Genomic DNA, 16,813 nt, shown 5'->3' with positions numbered 1-16,813 from the left:
CTTCCCTCTAGCCCCTTCCTCTGGCCCCTTCCCCTAGCCCCTTTCCTCTATGGCCCCTTCCTCTAGACCCCTTCCTCTGCCCCTCCTCTAGCCCCTTCCTCTAACCCTTCTCCCTTCCTCTAGCCCTTCCTCTAACGCCCTTCCTCTAGCCCCTTCCTCTAGCCCCCTTCCTCTGGCCCCTTCCTCTAGCCCTTCCTCGAGCCTTCCTCTAACCCCTTCCTCTAACCCTTCCTCTTAACCCCTCCTCTGGCCCCTTTCTCTACCCCTTCCTCTAGCCCTTCCCTCTAGCCCCTTCCTCTACCCCTTCCTCTAACCCGCTTCCCTTTTCTAGCCCTTCCTCTGCAGGTTGGAGCAAACAGTAATTTGCATAGAGAGACAACAGGGATAATACAATGTAACACAGTGCTGTGATATTAACTTAGCTTTGTTAGATACATTCTGAATCAAGGAAATGGTTAATGAACAAGTAATGCCTCTCATACTGTGGTTTGACAGCATGTTCTTGAGGAATGGCACATTCCCATTATTTCTTATGATTGTTAACCCTTCACGGTGCTGAATCAGGTATGGGGGGATGACGGATAGTGTTTTGAGAGGGGAGGTGAAGGGAGGAGAATCATAATATGAGAGGGGGACGATAGGRGGAGGAGAATGATAGTATGAGAGGAGGAAGATAGGGGGAGGAGGAGGTAGTTAATACTCCTGTCATGGATGGACAACCCTCCCTCTCTGACTCATTCTCCATCTACATGCAACCCCTCTGCACAAGCTTAGTTGGTACATTCTCACTCTCTGTCTCCCCTTCTCCCCTCCCTCTTTTATTGCCTGGTGCCCATACATACACACAACACACACACAGCCTGCCTCAGTTTCCATATGCAYCGTCTGTTTGACTGACAGACTAATGAGAATGGATAGAGTGGGGATGGAGGCTGGGGAAGAGGGGAAGGGAGAAGGGGGAGGTGGAGATGAAGGTAAGGGGGGATGGTTAGGTGCAGCATCAGTTTCATCCCTCCTTAAACATTCCTGTCTTCTCTGCTGGTCCCCCAGGGACAAGGACTTTGTGGAACAGGACGAGTGTGTTGCTCGGAAGACTGGAGAAATCAGAGTAAGGCCACACGTTTCCTATTACATTCCCACAGTGTGCGCGTGTGTGTGTGCGCGTGTGTGTGCGCGCGTGTGTGAGCGCACGTCTGACTGTTCACGTCTGTGTGCGCATCTGTGTGCGCTCTCATGTTTCACTGCCTACAGCAAGGTGTACGTGTTATGTGCGAGCCTGATCAGGATRTGCAGGGTTTCTAATGGCACCTTACATGAGCATACAGTACTGTACGGAGCAGGTCTCTTAGCTGAGAGTCTTCTGTGTTGTCATGTTGTTCTGTGTGTGAAGATTGAGGAAGGYGTGCACAGATTAAAGTACAGGTATTAGTAATCCTTTAGGGAATCGCTAGGCTTAAATATGCAGATTCCCTTTGACATATCTCCAAATCCTTTTCTCTATCGCGCCTTCCTTTTGGAGCAGGCGAGCTCTGCATTTACAGAGGACCATCTGGCCATGAGAATACAGATCGTGTCTACTGGTGTCCTTCAGCGTCATAGGAATGCCCATCCCAGCATCATAGGAAAGACTGTCATTATTTCAACTACAGTACACTGTGAACATTTTGCGTGCACCGCTACCTGTCGAGATGTCAATGTGTGAGATTCTATTTTTGTAACCCGGCAACAACCTGGGATGGAGCTCTGTATCCCCCGGCAACAGCATCTCTTTGACTACCGAGAGGTGGCCTCGACATGATCTCACCCAAAACTGATTTCCTGTCTCTCAGCTAGTGGTATTATTAAAATATGACTGTTGCAAATGTCTATGCTACTGGGCTTGTATTCTAAAGGGAATGCTGATCTAGGATCAGGTCTTTGGGAATACAGGCCCTGATCCGCTGTGTTTTCCTGCTGTCAAATAGCTACAAYGTCACAGTGCAGAATTAACTACTTTGTGCATAAATGGTAGTAGATGCATGATAGATGCATTGTAGCATTATTTTTATTTTATTTTATTTATTTTACCGTTATTTTACCAGGTAAGTTGACTGAGAACACGTTCTTCATTTGCACAGCAACGACCTGGAATAGTTACAGGGAGAGGAAGGGGATTGAATGAGCCAATTGTAAACTGGGGATTATTAGGTGACCGTGATGGTTGAGGGCCAGGGATTGGGAATTTAGCCAGGACACCGGGGTTAACACCCCTACTCTTACGATAAGTGCCATGGGATCTTAATGACCTCAGAGAGAGTCAGGACACCGTTTAACGTCCCATCCGAAAGACGGCACCCTACAGCAGAGCTGTCCCCAATCACTGCCCTGGGGATTGGGATCTTTGTTTTTAGACCAGAGGAAAGAGTGCCTCCCTACTGGCCTCCAACACCACTCCAGCAGCACCTGGTCTCCATCCAGGGACTGACCAGGACCAAACAATTATGAAGGCTACTCAAGTGAATTATTAAGTGCCCTTCCATCCAAGGTAGCAACTTGACGTTGGGAAAATGTCCCGATTTGTTTAGCAAGATTGCAAGTTGGCCTAAAATTGTCCCTGTGTAGCTTGCTATCTGGGATGATTCCCCAAAATATCACCACTTGATCCCCTAGTGACATCTTTTAGACCTTGAGCAGAAGGGCTGAAATCCTTTCCAGACAATAGCCAACTGTCAGGATGAGCTGTGCATATTGAGCCTGAGTGAAACAGCTCTCTCATGGTTTATGCAGGTCTGAGTCACTACAGCGAGATTTTATTTCTCTCTTTACTTTGCTTTACTTCGCTCACTATAATCTCTTTAGACTTTCCAGCTAAAAACAGAATCCAGCAGTTGAAGGTTGAAAGTGCCTGTGAATATAAAGTCATTATCTGCGTTAGTACAGCACATTGTCTGTCATTCATAACACCTCTCGCACCTAGTGTATCGACAAGCTCATTATCAGAATACCATCATATAGAGCCCTGGATACTCGCTAGGAAAGTGCCTCAAGCATTGCTTGAACTTTGGCTCTTACACTACCCCCCCTCCCCCCCCCTCTCCTCTCTCTCTCTCTCTCTCTCTCTCCTCTCTCTCCCCTCTCCCTTCCCACTTCCCTTTCTATTTTCTGCCCATCCCCCTCTTTCTTGGCAGTTTTCCCTCCAGTCAGTTAGAAGTCTAATCATTCTCTTTTTAGAATGGAGATCAGGTTGAAATACTGCTGTGTAAAATTAATGAAAAGCATCACTCCAATAAGCCTTATTCTGCAGTGAAAGGGACTTTGAGTAGCTGTCTGTCTCTAGCCTCTATCTCCTCAGATTTTCATAACCAACTGATTCTTTTCTCCTCTCCTCTCTCTCTCTCTCTCTCTCTCTCTCTCTCTCTCTCTCTCTCTCTCTCTACTCCTCCTCCTCCCTCCCTCCCACCCTCCTCCTTCCCTGCTCTCTCTGCCACTGCTGCCCTCTACTCCATTCTGCTCCTACTGCCACTCCATCTTTTCCCACCCCTCTCCATCTGGCCCTTGTTTCTTTCTCTCTCTCACACTCTCTCCCCATTCCCTCTCTATCTGGTCCTGCTTTCTTTGAATCTGTCCACGTGTCCTTCCATTCTTTCCACCCCTCCATTCTCGCTCTGCTCCATCTGCCCCTGCTGTCCCTCCATCTCTCCCTCTCTTCATCTCTCCACTCCTCCATCCATCCCTCCCTCCACCTGCCTGTGTGTTCCACCCCACCAGGACCTGCAGGATGCCGTGCAGCAGGAGGGCATTGAGCTGGAGGAGCAGCGGGGAGACCGCCGGGAGCTGGAGGAGACCCTGGAGAAGCTGGAGCAGCACAGGATGGAGCTGGAGGACCAGCTCAAACTGACCAGGCTGGAGTGCGTCCAAGAGAGCCAGCAGGTGAGACACACACAGAGATAACAGCTGCTATGGCTGCTSTTAGGAGGGAATTCAGACTTAAGTTGCACACATGTAAATTGAATTGAATTCCCTTTTCATGCTCTTTTCTCTCTACGCGTATTCTGACCTTGAACTTAAACATGCCAGCAAGTTATACGTKTGTGTGGCAGAGGTGTGTCAGTAATACCAACATACATAAYAACTGTCACTTTAGTGTTAGTTGCCTTCAATTTGTAGCCTACATTTTACATCTCATTACATCATTAGTTTACCTTTCTTTCCTCTGWCACGTCCGTGGGGTTGTTCCTGAGGGTCGCKAGCAATAGTGGATCATATGAAGCTAATGTTCTAACAAGTTGTGCAATCATTTGAGACATGTAGCCTATTTGAATCCTTATGGAACGCAGACCATACGTAGCAGTATGCACGGTTCACGACGACTGGACTGTTGTCATCACAGTTCCATGATTAGCGAAGGTAGATTTGTAGATAGGTATAGATTTMTATATGTTCAACCCATATTGTAGCCTTTTCTCACCTTCCAATTTTTCATGGATTGAAAAACTGAATATGGCAACTTTCAGGATGAATCAAACCACTGTCTTTTTGATTCACCAATATACACTACATATACAAAAGTATGTGGACACCCCTTCAAATTATTGGATTCGACTATTTCAGCCACACTCATTGCTGACAGGTGTATAAAATTGAGYACACMGCCATGCAATCTCCATAGACAAACATTGGCAGCAGAATGGCCTTACTGAAGAGCTCAGTGACTTTCAACATGGCACTGTCATAGGATTCCACCTTTCCAACAAGTCAGTTCGTCAAATTTCTGCCCTGCTAGAGCTGCCCTGGTCAACTGTAAGTGCTGTTATTGTGAAGTGGAAACGTCTAGGAGCAAGCTCACAGAACGGGACTGCCGAGTGCTGAAGTGTGTAGCGCGTAAAAATCGCCTGTCCTCGGTTGCAACACTTACTACAGAGTTCAAAACTGCCTCTGGAAGCAGTGTCAGCACAATAACTGTTTGTCAGGAGCTTCGTTAAATGGGTTTCCATGGCCGAGCATCTGCACACAAGCCTAAGATCAACATGCGCAATGCCAAGCGTCGGCTGAAATGCGTTCTCTGGAGTGATGAATCATGCTTCACCATCTGKCAGTCTGACGGACGAATCTGGGTTTGACAGATGCCAGGAGAACGCTACCTTCCCCATCTGTAAAATTTGGTGGAGGAGGAATAATGGTCTGGGGCTGTTTTTCATGGTTTGGGCTAGGCCCCTTAGTTGCAGTGCAGGGAAATCTTAACTCTACMGCATACAATGACATTCTAGACAATTCTGTGCTTAAAACCTTGTGGCAACAGTTTGGGGARGGCCCTTTTCTGTTTCAGCATGACAATGCACCCATGCACAAAGCGAGGTCCATAYAGAAATTGTTTGTTGAGATCGGTGTGGAAGAACTTGACTKGCCTGCACAGAGCCCTGACCTCAACCCCATCGAACACCTTTGAGAAGAATTGGAACGCCGACTGCGAGCCARGCCTAATCACCCAACATCAGTGCCCGACCTCACTAATGCACTTGTGGCTGAATGAAAGCAAGTCCCCTCAGCAATGTTCCAACATCAAGTRGAAAGSCTTMCCAGAAGAGTGGAGGTTGTTATAGCAGCAAATTGGGGACCAACTCCATATTAATGCCCATGATTTTGGAATAAGATGTTCGACGAGTCATGTAGTGTATTTTTTGTGTAAAGGCTCTCCATCCCRGCTTTTGCATGATTCATAAAGACTTTCCTAACCTGAATAATCTAGAAGATCAGAGTATATTTTAATCTACCAATTGGTGCTGAAAAAGAGACGAATATGCAAATATTTAGATGACTTTCTTTCAATTGATCCCTAATATTCTGAACTTGTTCACTCGATTCTAGTGAGCCTGTCGAAAATTCCTATTAAAGGAACACAGTATTTAAAGGGATGGTTGAAGATTAACGTACTGAAAACCCTATTGAAGGAAACTCGAGGAGAAAATCCGTTGGCCAACAAGTGGGCGGGTTTTCAGCGGTTACATTTTTTAAAATCAGTGCGCGCAAGGGAGCAACACCTGTCTGAATCAGCCTCTTACTGAATGAAACATAACAAGTACTGTTTTTATGAGTGAATGGTCATTTGCATCAGTAAAAGTTTATTCCATATTTTCATCTGTGCTCTATTGGCGAGGACACTGAACAACAAAGACCTCTACCAACCATAGACAGATTTGGAGCTGGATTCAATGCATAGCGCTGAAGATTAGCTTTGTAGCGCAGTTGAAATGGAAGGTTTCAATTGTTAGTGAACGCAATCTCGGTAAACGCGTAAACATTGCCTTTAAATTACAATCACACCACAAAGCTTATCTTCAGCACTACAGATTGAATCCAGTCCTTAGTTGGTTTGTGGTCAGTTCAAACCTATTCTCCAATCTTCAAATKAATAAAGATTATATTCATCCATGTTATTATTGCTACCCTTTCACGGCTCCCACGTTATCTCCCTCTGACTCTGCTGTCTCCTCCTCTCCTCCTCTGTCCCACTTCTTCCCTCCTTACAGATTCTTTCCCTGCAGGCGGAGGAGGTGGCCCGGGAAACAAAGGTGGAGGAGTATGAGAGGGAGCTGGCCCGGGCCAGGAGGAAACTCAAACAGCTGAAGATGGAGGTCAGACGGGCCCAGGGGAAGGTGGAGGAGGCGGGCGAACGCACCATCCCTCTGGAGGAGTCCATCAGCCAATCATATGAGGAGATTTTACAGGTGGACGTGTCTTTAGTTGAAGACCCATCCCTTCCAAATATATCCCACTCTGGTTATGAACTCATTGTCCTTCCAGAAATACCTGCTATGGAAGGATTGGATTGATGACAGCATTACAATAGGGTAGTCTTTCATGAGTTCATTGATCCAGTCCTGCACTCATCAAAAGGGTCAGTGGTCACAAAAAACAGAGAACAAGCCCTGGGCTATGGTCACAAGGGAGAGTATTCGAGCTTGTAAAGCCCATTAASAGAATTGGACCATGGCCTCTGATTTTTCCTGCCACTGTGTCTCCTGCTATTCTCCTCATGTGGCAACTGGAACCCTTGAAGTAAGATAGCCTCTAGGGTTTCCTAGAATGCCAGGATGCAGAGCGAATATAAGAATATGGTATCAGGCTACAGTATATGTGGGTGTGACCGACTGAGGTTGAAACCCAAGTCTCCTCTGTGTTAGCCCGCTGAGCTAAAGCTTCAGGTCTCAGGCGAAGGTACTCCAAACCACCTCTGTTACATGAGAATACTAATATAAAGCGGTTCAGTCAGACCGGCAGGGGGTGGGGATTCATTGTTATTTCAGTCCCCTGCTGACAGGTGATTAATGTGTAGCCTTCATCATGCCCCCCCAGTGTATTGATCTGTGTTGTCACAGGACTGGAGAGTGAAGAGGCTGGTCACATCRATCCGTTGTGTGTGTTATTGATCCTCCATGTTGATTTTTGTTCCTTTTAATCATTCTGTCTCATGAGAAAAAGCCTTGAAGCTGTAGTGGACCGATATTTAATATCAGCTGGGTTTCTTTTGTTTGCTGATGATGTACCAGACGTAATCTTTAAGTAGATAACAGTCATTGATTCAGGAAGAGTTCAAAAGGTCTATTTTATTGGATAAAGACAAGCACAAGGTCTTTGAATAGCCATGTGCCTAGCACTCAAGCCCAACCACTTACTTACTTGGTCTTTACCGTGCCAAGTGGAGCATAAGGCCTGCCCCCATCTCTTACTGTTCTGGGCAAAGCTAACACATGCATAGACTTCTCTAAGATGTACAATACCAGTCAAARGTTTGGACAYACCTACTCMTTCAAGGGTTTTTCTTTATTTTGACTATTTTCTACATTGTAGAATAATAGTGAAGACATCAAAACTATGCAATAACACATATGGAATCATGTAGTAACCAAATATATTTTATATTTGTGATTCTTCAAAGTAGCCACCCTTTGCCTTGATGACAGCTTTGCACACTCATGGTACTATATTTCTTTTTTGGTTACTACATGATTCCATATRTGTTATTTCATAGTTTTGATGTCTTCACTATTATTCTACAATGTAGGAAATAGTAAAAATAAAGAAAAACCCTTGAATGAATAGGTGTTTCCAAACTTTTGACTGGTAATCTATATATATGACAAATAATTAATTTCGTCGATGACTGCTGTGGACTAGGAGGAGCAGACGCTCAGTATACTGAGTGGGGAGCGGACGGGAGATGCAACACTGCCAGACCACCAGCAGGTGGAGCCAATCGACACATCCCCCAGCAGCCTCAGGACAGAGGACGGAACTCTTGACGTCCCCGCTGTACCAGCCAGGTCATGGGGCAGGAGCCAATCACTGCCTGTCTAYGCTGAAATCCTGGTATGTTTCATACAAAAGTGTTTAAATCCCACATGATGTCCATCAAACCCATAAAACTTGGGATAGCTTGAATTATGGGTCCTACGGGCTTTGAAATGAGTTGCCTATTCTCTCTTTTCACAGGCAAACCTTGGGTGTGCGGCTCGCGCTAAGAACGGATTGGCTGATACACAAGAAGAGGAGGAGGAGACAATTACACCAAGCACACCAAAGGTATGGCTACCGTATTACCTCAGTGTAATGTACTGTAAACCAAAAATAATTTTGAAGAGACTGGATGTATGAGGAAAACTCCCTTAAACTGTGAGAAATGTTTAACCTATACCTCTCTAGCAGAAGGATAAGGGAGAAAAGGAAGAGAAAATGGAGGATGAAGAAAAGATTTCCCAAACACGATCCACCAGTAGCATAGCAGTCGAAGAGCTCGACTTCTACCACCCTGAYCCCTTCATTCACTGTGAATCTGAACGTGAGTATCTATCTGTTCCATATGATTTGATGATGATGATTATGGTGGTGGTGATGATGATGGGGATGATGATTCTTTTCTTTTTGCAGATTACCTTTTCAAAGATGACGACCTCTTTGCCAAAACGGATAAATCTGGTGAGTGAAGTTCATATCTAAAACTTTGACAATCTGATTGATTATAATGATACGCTAGAGCATTATCCAGGCCTCTAATTCTGTTTGCGACTGATCCTTTATCGTAGATGATGACCCGTTCAAAGGCACGGACCCCTTCGCTGCAGACATCCTCTTTCCAGAGGGGTCAGAGGAGCCCTATCCCTCCACTGATCCGGACACCCGCTTGGAACCTGGATCTAACGAYGAGACAGACAACAGCCTCTCCTGCGCTGAGAACAAAGCCTCCACCGGCACCCAGTGCTTCGAGTCCGAGTTCCCCGACGAAGACGAATCCAGCGACATAGAAATCAGTTACAGCAGGGAGGATCTGGACACTGTTCACACGGACGCTGTTGAACTCTCCTTCGTTGAGCCCCAAACCTTGATCATGACCGAACGCTTGGGTTTCAAGCCCATCTACGCAGCTCAAACTTGTTCCTTGGAAACTGAATTAGATGACGCAGATGAACCCGGCGTAGCTTCTGGGCGCGAACCCTTCAGTCAAGCATCCAGGGCCAACACCTGGGCTGCTGGACCTAACTTCTCCACCGAATCTGACCCCAATGGATACGAGTTTGACATCAACGCAGTATCCCCTCCTTCCGACATAGAAGAGATTGACATCACTCTTGGATCTATACCAGTTGACTTTGACCTGGTGCCACCTGGGTACGACTCCGTGGAACCCAGCAACCSTGTTGGGATTCAGGCTTGTGACTCAGAACCTGCCGGAACAGGTGGATGCGACCTTCCTGAACCCAGCCCTCCTGTACCAACCCGCCCGGTCCGTCCACCTAGACGCCTCAAAGGGGGAGCGTCRGCTGACCTTGTAGAAGAGCCAGACACTCCCAAAGCTGAAGGCTGTGATCCAGGTTCTTCCAACCCCTCTGCTGATTCAGAGCTGGACAGTGCTATCGGGATGGACCCTCTTACCAGCTCAGCTGAACACAACAGTAAATTCAGCTTCGGCAACAACAGTTTTGAGCTGAACTACGAGCCCAACTACGAGCCCAGTAGTCAAACTTCGTACAACTATGGATTTAAACTCAGCCCCGAACACCACAGCGAAGAGATCCTAGATCCTTTTGCCGCTGAACTCAGCGATGAAGAAGCTGACAACCAAGCMTCATTTGATCCTTACGAATTTGAGCCTACTGCTCAATCTGAGAACCAAGACGTGTTCGACCCTTACGGGTTTGGACATACATCTCATGCCACCGACCGAGACACATTTGACCCCTATGGTTTCAAACTCTTAAGTTTTGAGACTGACAACCAATCTATCGTCGACTTACACAGCAGCGATGATACAAACCTTGAAGACAACAATAACACAAGGGACTCCTTTAGCTTCGATTTCAGTAACGCTGCTTCAATGGACCCCTATAGTTCAGAACCCAATAAWACTGCAACAATGGATCTCCTTGGTCTGGAACTCAGCAGAGCCAACAGTGTTGCTGAGTCAGACTGTAACAATCCTACAGYGTCTGACCCATTAGGAACAGTACAAACTATGGCAGCTGGAAGCAACCTACTGGACCTGGACCTTGTGTTTGGAAGCAGTAGTTATAGTGATAACCCTGAAGTCGCCACTGACCTCTACCCCTGTGAGTCTAGACCGGGAAACCCCGCTGGTCCAAACAACTTTCAATTCAGAGTGAGAGACACCGCCCACTCCGAGTCTGTAGACACCGTTTCTGACTGGACGACTGCTAAGGTCAGTGGCTCTTCTGTTGTTTGACACTCTGTGGACATGTGTGTTCTGGATGTGTGTGTGTGTTTAATGTATAGTTGTGAATGTGGTGTACTGTAAGAGGGTGTGTGTAGCTGTGGGTTTGTGTGCAAGCATGGATGTGTGTGTGTGTGTGTGTGTGTGTTAGTGTGTGCATGTGTGAATATTTTACTGTTTACGATCCAGTGACAGTAACTTTAACTATCATTTGTATTCTTGCCTCACAGACCAACTCCAGGGAATCCTTGTCCTTTGGCCCAGTCAAACCCCGCACACACAGCCTGGACAAATGAACCATTCCCTGGGAAGAAGTCACCAGTCTGGCCATGAGTCTACTGCAGTACTGCCCAACAATGGGGAAGTAGATGAAGCAGGTGAAGGAAGGAATGAGAGAAAGGAGAGAGTCGCTTTTCTCCAACCTGGCATGATTCACCTTGACTCCTAGTCAAGGGTTGCAACATTGCATTGATTTGAATGTGATTGATATGTTMATTGAAAATCATAATTTGATGATTCTAAGTTGAGTTATTAATTGCTGATGGAAGCTTTGCAGTTATACGGCCTTGGTTTGTTCTACACCCTGTTAAAGTTGCAATACAGTATTGAATCTGGGACCAAATGCAGTAGGTTCTCAGAGGTGAGWACATACAATTCCACATCCCTAAGASCTCGAGTTTGAATTGCATGAAAACAAAAGGATTTATTATCCTGAAACTCGTCAACCATCCATCCTTTATCCGATATACAGTATATGAGGTGCCAAGGGATAGGGAAAAGGATGGAGTGAATAGTTTGGAGTTGAGCTGTCTGCAAATACAACTGATTACTTTTGAGGGAGGTGAGAAAACCAGGTTGGTAGAATGCAGGGTCTGAGCAGTTTTGTGTTCAAYTTTATTAGTCAACTGATAATTAATAAGTAAAGCCAATTGTGGCCAATACAAATTGTTACATAACAGTTTAACATCCCTTGGACCTTCCACGACCGGATTTGCACTGTCCTGGTTGACTATATTCTAACTACCAATGTGACATAGCGCGAGCCAAGCCAGAACAACTACATGTATATACATCGGTATGTACTTTCTCAGACTGCCTGGGCCAGTAATACATAGATCAATTTAGGGGAGTACAAAGTGAGTGAGTGGCTAATCTTTCACACATACTACTGTAAATGAACCGTTCATACAGTGTGCAAATATCCATATAGTTACAAAATGAACTCCCATTTTTGCGTACTGGTACTGCCAACACAACACACCACATGCTTAGTACAAAGTGTCTTTATTGCAGTGATGKGGAATGGCAAAACAAACAAACAGARTGTAATAATCTAGACCCAACTGCATGTAATACACATTCACCATAAGCTACAACGCATAGTCAAATAAATGAAAAATACACTAGCAAACCTGCTCGGTAAAAAAAATATACAAAAAGTCCATTTAATCAACAAAATCTACTTATTTTTACACATACAACATTAAAGAATGTATAGATACTGTACATTGTGTGCATATGCACAATATAAGCCCATGGACGCACAATTTCACCTTGTTTCATACAGTTCTTAATCCATATTTTATCAAAACATAGTTGATACTATACAGAATCAACAAGATATGGCATACAAAAAGCACAAAAGAACCTTCCTGCCACTGAAGGTTGTTCAGAAGCTACAGATGACCTTGTATTGATGTAATCAACTACCATACACCAAAGGCGTCAAATAATAGCGTCACTTTTGATGAGTGGGTATACTTGTATATTCACAGTTCATATTGGTTTCATAAAAACATGTCCATTTACATTTAAAAGAACTTGTGTTCTTCAGCAAATAACTCTATAACGAGACACTCCTCATTGACTGTCTAGCAATATTTTGCATGCTTACTTAGAATTAGAACATTAATAGACAATAGACATGTAGCGACTGAGGACAACAGATCTATCCTTATTCAACTTTTATCTACTGTAGACTCATGGAGTAACCGCTCTAATGGAAATAYGTGTTCTCAAAAGATGGAAGGCAGGCAGAACGAGGCGCGATCAGGTGGGACCATTCTAGCCAAAGAGGGCAGATGCGCGTTTGAACAACAGGCCATAGAGATGGAGGACTCATCTTTGTATCTGTGCCATTATAGCATCAGGGTTACATCTCCATTTTAAAGTAGTACATTTTCTTCATTAGTTGATTGCTCCCAACTCAGAAATCCCCACCCAGTTGACTACTTTAAAATGGTRGAAGCCCTCAATTGCAATGTCCATGCTAAAACAGGTGATACCCATGATAAGWACTACATCTCTCTCTATAACAGCAGGCACAACTCGATATAAAAGCTATTTATTTATATTTTCCGAAGTTGCCGTAATGTCACGAGAATCCACTTACGTCAGTGCATTCGTAACAACCGTATCATTGCGAAACTTATATTCAATCAAATAAGCCTCACGTAGCTAACTAGTTAAATTTTTTTGTTGACCAAATTCGACCAAACTCATTGACCTCCATACAAAAATTCCTCACTTTGTGGGCTTATTTTCGTGGAACGATATTGGGCGGAGTAAAACCTCTCGCTTCGCCTCTTCCGGTCTGATACTGTATGATTGATTAGGAGATGCATCAAAATGCTAGTCATGTCTTCATTTGAAATGTCAGACTGCCACGAATAACACTGTTGCAGTTTTAGTGTCTTTCCCTCTGCCCACAAACCAAGAAGAATACTTGTACAACATTCCAAGTTAAAGCCCCCTAAAGTACATTGTCCCTATAGGTTTACAGACATTGTACACTCAGCTACTGATAGCAGTAGAAAAGGCATCCCTTAAATATTTTGTCCCAAATAGAGTAACACGTACTCAGTGAAAGGTATAGAAGAGATGACAGTTGCACTTTCTTTTACAATCTTTACTTAGAGAATACTACGTTGAACCTGGGGTCAAATACGTAAGCTGTACTTGATTCAGTTTGCCAGACGGCTAACTCAAAGCTAAAACAAGCACATGACAAAGTATTTGACATATATATATTTGTCCCAAGAGCTGTGGAATACTGTGATATACAAAACTCTTCATTTGGACCGTAGTGACATTTCCAATTACTGTAAATGGTAGCACACTTCTGATTGGATCCCATTACCAGAGTGAAGTAAGGATAAATACATTGTATAGATTTACACATGTATTACGTCACAAGTACTTGATGATAGTTCACCAACCCATATCAATGCTTTACACCACACAAAACACCACACAATGTTCAAGGGTATTAATTCAACATAGTGCATCGCCTCTAGGCCATCGTTCAACCAATCAAATCATAATAATTCTACCCGCCATCCAATCAACAACTGAGGACATACCAACTTCCTGAAGCAGTCTTAATACTTGTACATTCCTGTCCGTTGACAAGCTCCCCACTTGGACATAGTGGAACTGTATCTGTTCCTTCTGCCGACCACCTGGGTCTCGGTTCTAGGTCACAGTTCTAGGTCAAGAGTGGTTGGACGGTCGCGCACAGCTAACAAGTAACCCCAGACACCATACTGCCACAATCTGCCAGTTGTCCATGGTCAAATCATGGTCAGATCAGTGAGGGGTGTAGACTAGTGCGGTCCTCAAAAAGAGAAGAGTACAGGGGTTAGCCTAGGCTTGGTTGTCCCACCTCTGTTCTAGGCTTTGTCCTTGCGCTTCAGCTTGTTGACCTTCTTGGCTCCACCATTCTTGTTGATTAGCTTCATGACTTTCTCCTTGTGGTCCAGCACCTTCATCATGGTGTCTCTAGCCTCAGTGATCTGGTCCATCACCAGCTTACAGCGCTGCATGTTACCCTGGGGAAAGGGGAGGGAGAGACAATTCAAAATGGCTGACTGACATTCATAACAAAGACGAGGCCCAGGTAGAATTTCCCTCGAGTCCTCAGAAATGGTATAAAGCTGCCTGTGGAATTGATCAAAACCAGACCAAATACTGATACATGGCGKCATGCCTGGTTATAATAGTGTGTAGTAGTAGTGTTTATGCGAATAGCGAGTTCTTAGATATTGTAAACTTGTGGTCAGTCAGATAGTGATGARAAAACGTATGGGGTTTGTAGGCTATAACTAGGTCCTAGAGTCTTTCCTGGTTAGGTCACGTGGTCTGAGAAAACTCTGTTCCTACCCATGAGCAGCAGACGTGCATGGATTTATTTGTAAAAGCTGTGTTGTCGTGTGTTTGACCGCTGACCTGTATGAGCTCATTGATACGGTGCAGGTCATCATCCGACCCGGCCTTCTTCTTTGGGATCAGACCCTCTTGGAGGGTCGTGAGGCGGCTGTACACGTCATGCTCCAGATTAGTCTARCGATAGAGAGGAGACGTATAAAGACCAACACCACAACTGACTTATTCAGGAGGACAAGTATCTTGTTCTAAGAAGATCTAGTTTTAAACTCACTTCATTGTCTTCCGACAGCTACGTCATAAGGTGATGCGTTACCATGAAGCACCATCAGTGCAGACGGTCGTCGCTCTCTCTGACGCGAGACAACGAGATCCACTTGGGTACAATTTAAGTGGCATCCATTTTCGCTCCACCTCCAAATTCATAACTCTTAAGTTGTCTTTTCATAGTGCTTAAAAGTTGACAGCACTGAGTAACTGTACTCTCTATTATACAWAGATCATTGTAAAATGGAAGTAGTGTTTCTCTCACCAGCTGCATGAGCTGTGCAGCACACAGGTGCATCTTCCAGCCCTGCGCTCTGCACACCACCCCTTTCTGATTGGCTACGTCCTGCAGGGTGCCCTTCTTCTCCTCTGAAACCATGACAACGCACCATTAAAGCCATATTATAATACAGTAATACCTTCAACAACACACACCATTAAGCTATTTAACTATAACTAGGGTCAGGAGTTTTTCCTGGTCAAATTACATGGCAGGGATAAACTCCAGGCCCTATTCATGTAATGTGTGTGCTATGAAAGTGACTGGYCATTTGCTAGCAAGGTAAATAGCATTTCCCTGATTAGCATTTTGTGACGTCTCCAAAAACGTTAAGTCAAATGACATTCGCTTTCATAGCATACTACACCTTCCAGTTTGGCTTCACAGTGCACATAGCACAAGAAAAGTTGTCCTCTTGATGTGTGTGTGTGTGTGTGTGTGTGTGATTTCTAAATGTTTTGCTATGTATGCATCTTACCATCTGGTGAGTATAATAACCTTGTGTGATGTTGTTGTAATAATTGTTGTGTAATTTAGTTGTCCAAACAAAATAATGAATAAACAATTCAACATCAAAAAGCATCTAGAGCATCACTGCCATTTCAGTCCTCAATAAGCACATTTCAGACCCATAATACAATTTCAGTCCCCCCAAAAAGTGAATTTCAGTCTCTCGAAAAGCACATTTTATAATATAAATTTAGTTTTTAGTTAATTTAATTGCAAAATAGAAAGACAGTTTTTAGTTTTTACACAGTAAAAAAAGAATACGTGCAGGAGGGGGAAAAAAGCCCAAAAGGGCATGTCGGGAGGCACTCGGCCTCCCAGTGGTCATAAATCACACAGACTAAGCAGTGTAGACAAATAWACAAAATAAATGCAAAAGAGGTCAAATAAAATAAAATCTAAGCAGAAAGTCCAACTACTAGGGTGTAGAGCTGTGATGGACAGTAGGTGCCTCAAATGTTTTCAGTACAATGACAGGGATAGCTTGGCATATTCAGGCGGGAGTTCCAGATCATAGGGCCTCTGTAGGTAATTCAGAATGAGTTGTTCTTGAATGTGGGTGACGTAGTGGTTGTCTGTTTCTTGTTAGTAGTTATGGAATTCACGTGGCAGTGAAATMGTTTTTTGAAGAAAGCGGGTAATAAGTGATTTAAGAGCCGTAAACAAATTGAGGAACTTGAAGAGAATTCCTTCAATAAACATTCTGTCCTAGTAGTTTGAAAAGTGGTGATGAAAGGTCTCGAAAACCAGCAGATATGATATATAACGAGCGTTTTAGCAGGGGATAGATTGATAGTAGTTTGGTATGGTGTGTGCTGGTCAATGTGATGTTACAGTCACTGCCGAATGGGAAGATCATTGTGTAGACAGAGCAGTGCTTCGGTTTATGACGT

The 16,813-nt window shown here is 44.4% G+C and overlaps 2 protein-coding genes across 3 annotated transcripts in view; one reads left to right on the top strand and one right to left on the bottom strand.

Annotated features, from left to right (window-relative positions):
• The window catches only part of LOC111956802 (uncharacterized), a 17,574-nt gene extending 1,582 nt beyond the window's left edge, over window positions 1-15,992 (top strand). Inside the window, exons 2-10 of one of the 2 annotated variants that reach the window (XM_023977433.2) lie at window positions 1,051-1,108; window positions 3,748-3,909; window positions 6,507-6,704; window positions 8,155-8,346; window positions 8,470-8,559; window positions 8,683-8,815; window positions 8,905-8,952; window positions 9,060-10,690; window positions 10,933-15,992. In XM_023977433.2, coding sequence (XP_023833201.1) covers window positions 1,051-1,108; window positions 3,748-3,909; window positions 6,507-6,704; window positions 8,155-8,346; window positions 8,470-8,559; window positions 8,683-8,815; window positions 8,905-8,952; window positions 9,060-10,690; window positions 10,933-10,998 — 2,578 coding nt within the window. In that variant the 3' untranslated portion in view covers window positions 10,999-15,992. Of the gene's footprint in view, window positions 1-1,050; window positions 1,109-3,747; window positions 3,910-6,506; window positions 6,705-8,154; window positions 8,347-8,469; window positions 8,560-8,679; window positions 8,816-8,904; window positions 8,953-9,059; window positions 10,691-10,932 lie in introns of both variants that reach the window. The other variant, XM_023977432.2, reaches the window with a different exon arrangement.
• The window catches only part of sap130b (Sin3A-associated protein b), a 24,201-nt gene continuing 19,357 nt past the window's right edge, over window positions 11,970-16,813 (bottom strand). The window contains exons 17-19 of the mRNA XM_023977431.2: window positions 15,399-15,502; window positions 14,930-15,043; window positions 11,970-14,532 (exon numbers count right to left, since the gene is read on the bottom strand). Coding sequence (XP_023833199.1) covers window positions 14,374-14,532; window positions 14,930-15,043; window positions 15,399-15,502 — 377 coding nt within the window. The 3' untranslated portion in view covers window positions 11,970-14,373. The remainder of the gene's footprint in view (window positions 14,533-14,929; window positions 15,044-15,398; window positions 15,503-16,813) is intronic.

Source organism: Salvelinus sp. IW2-2015, linkage group LG32, assembly GCF_002910315.2.
Source record: "Salvelinus sp. IW2-2015 linkage group LG32, ASM291031v2, whole genome shotgun sequence".
Lineage (NCBI taxonomy): Eukaryota > Metazoa > Chordata > Actinopteri > Salmoniformes > Salmonidae > Salvelinus > Salvelinus sp. IW2-2015.
Note: the sequence above shows the minus strand (reverse complement) of the source record. Positions and strands in the feature narration are given on the sequence as shown.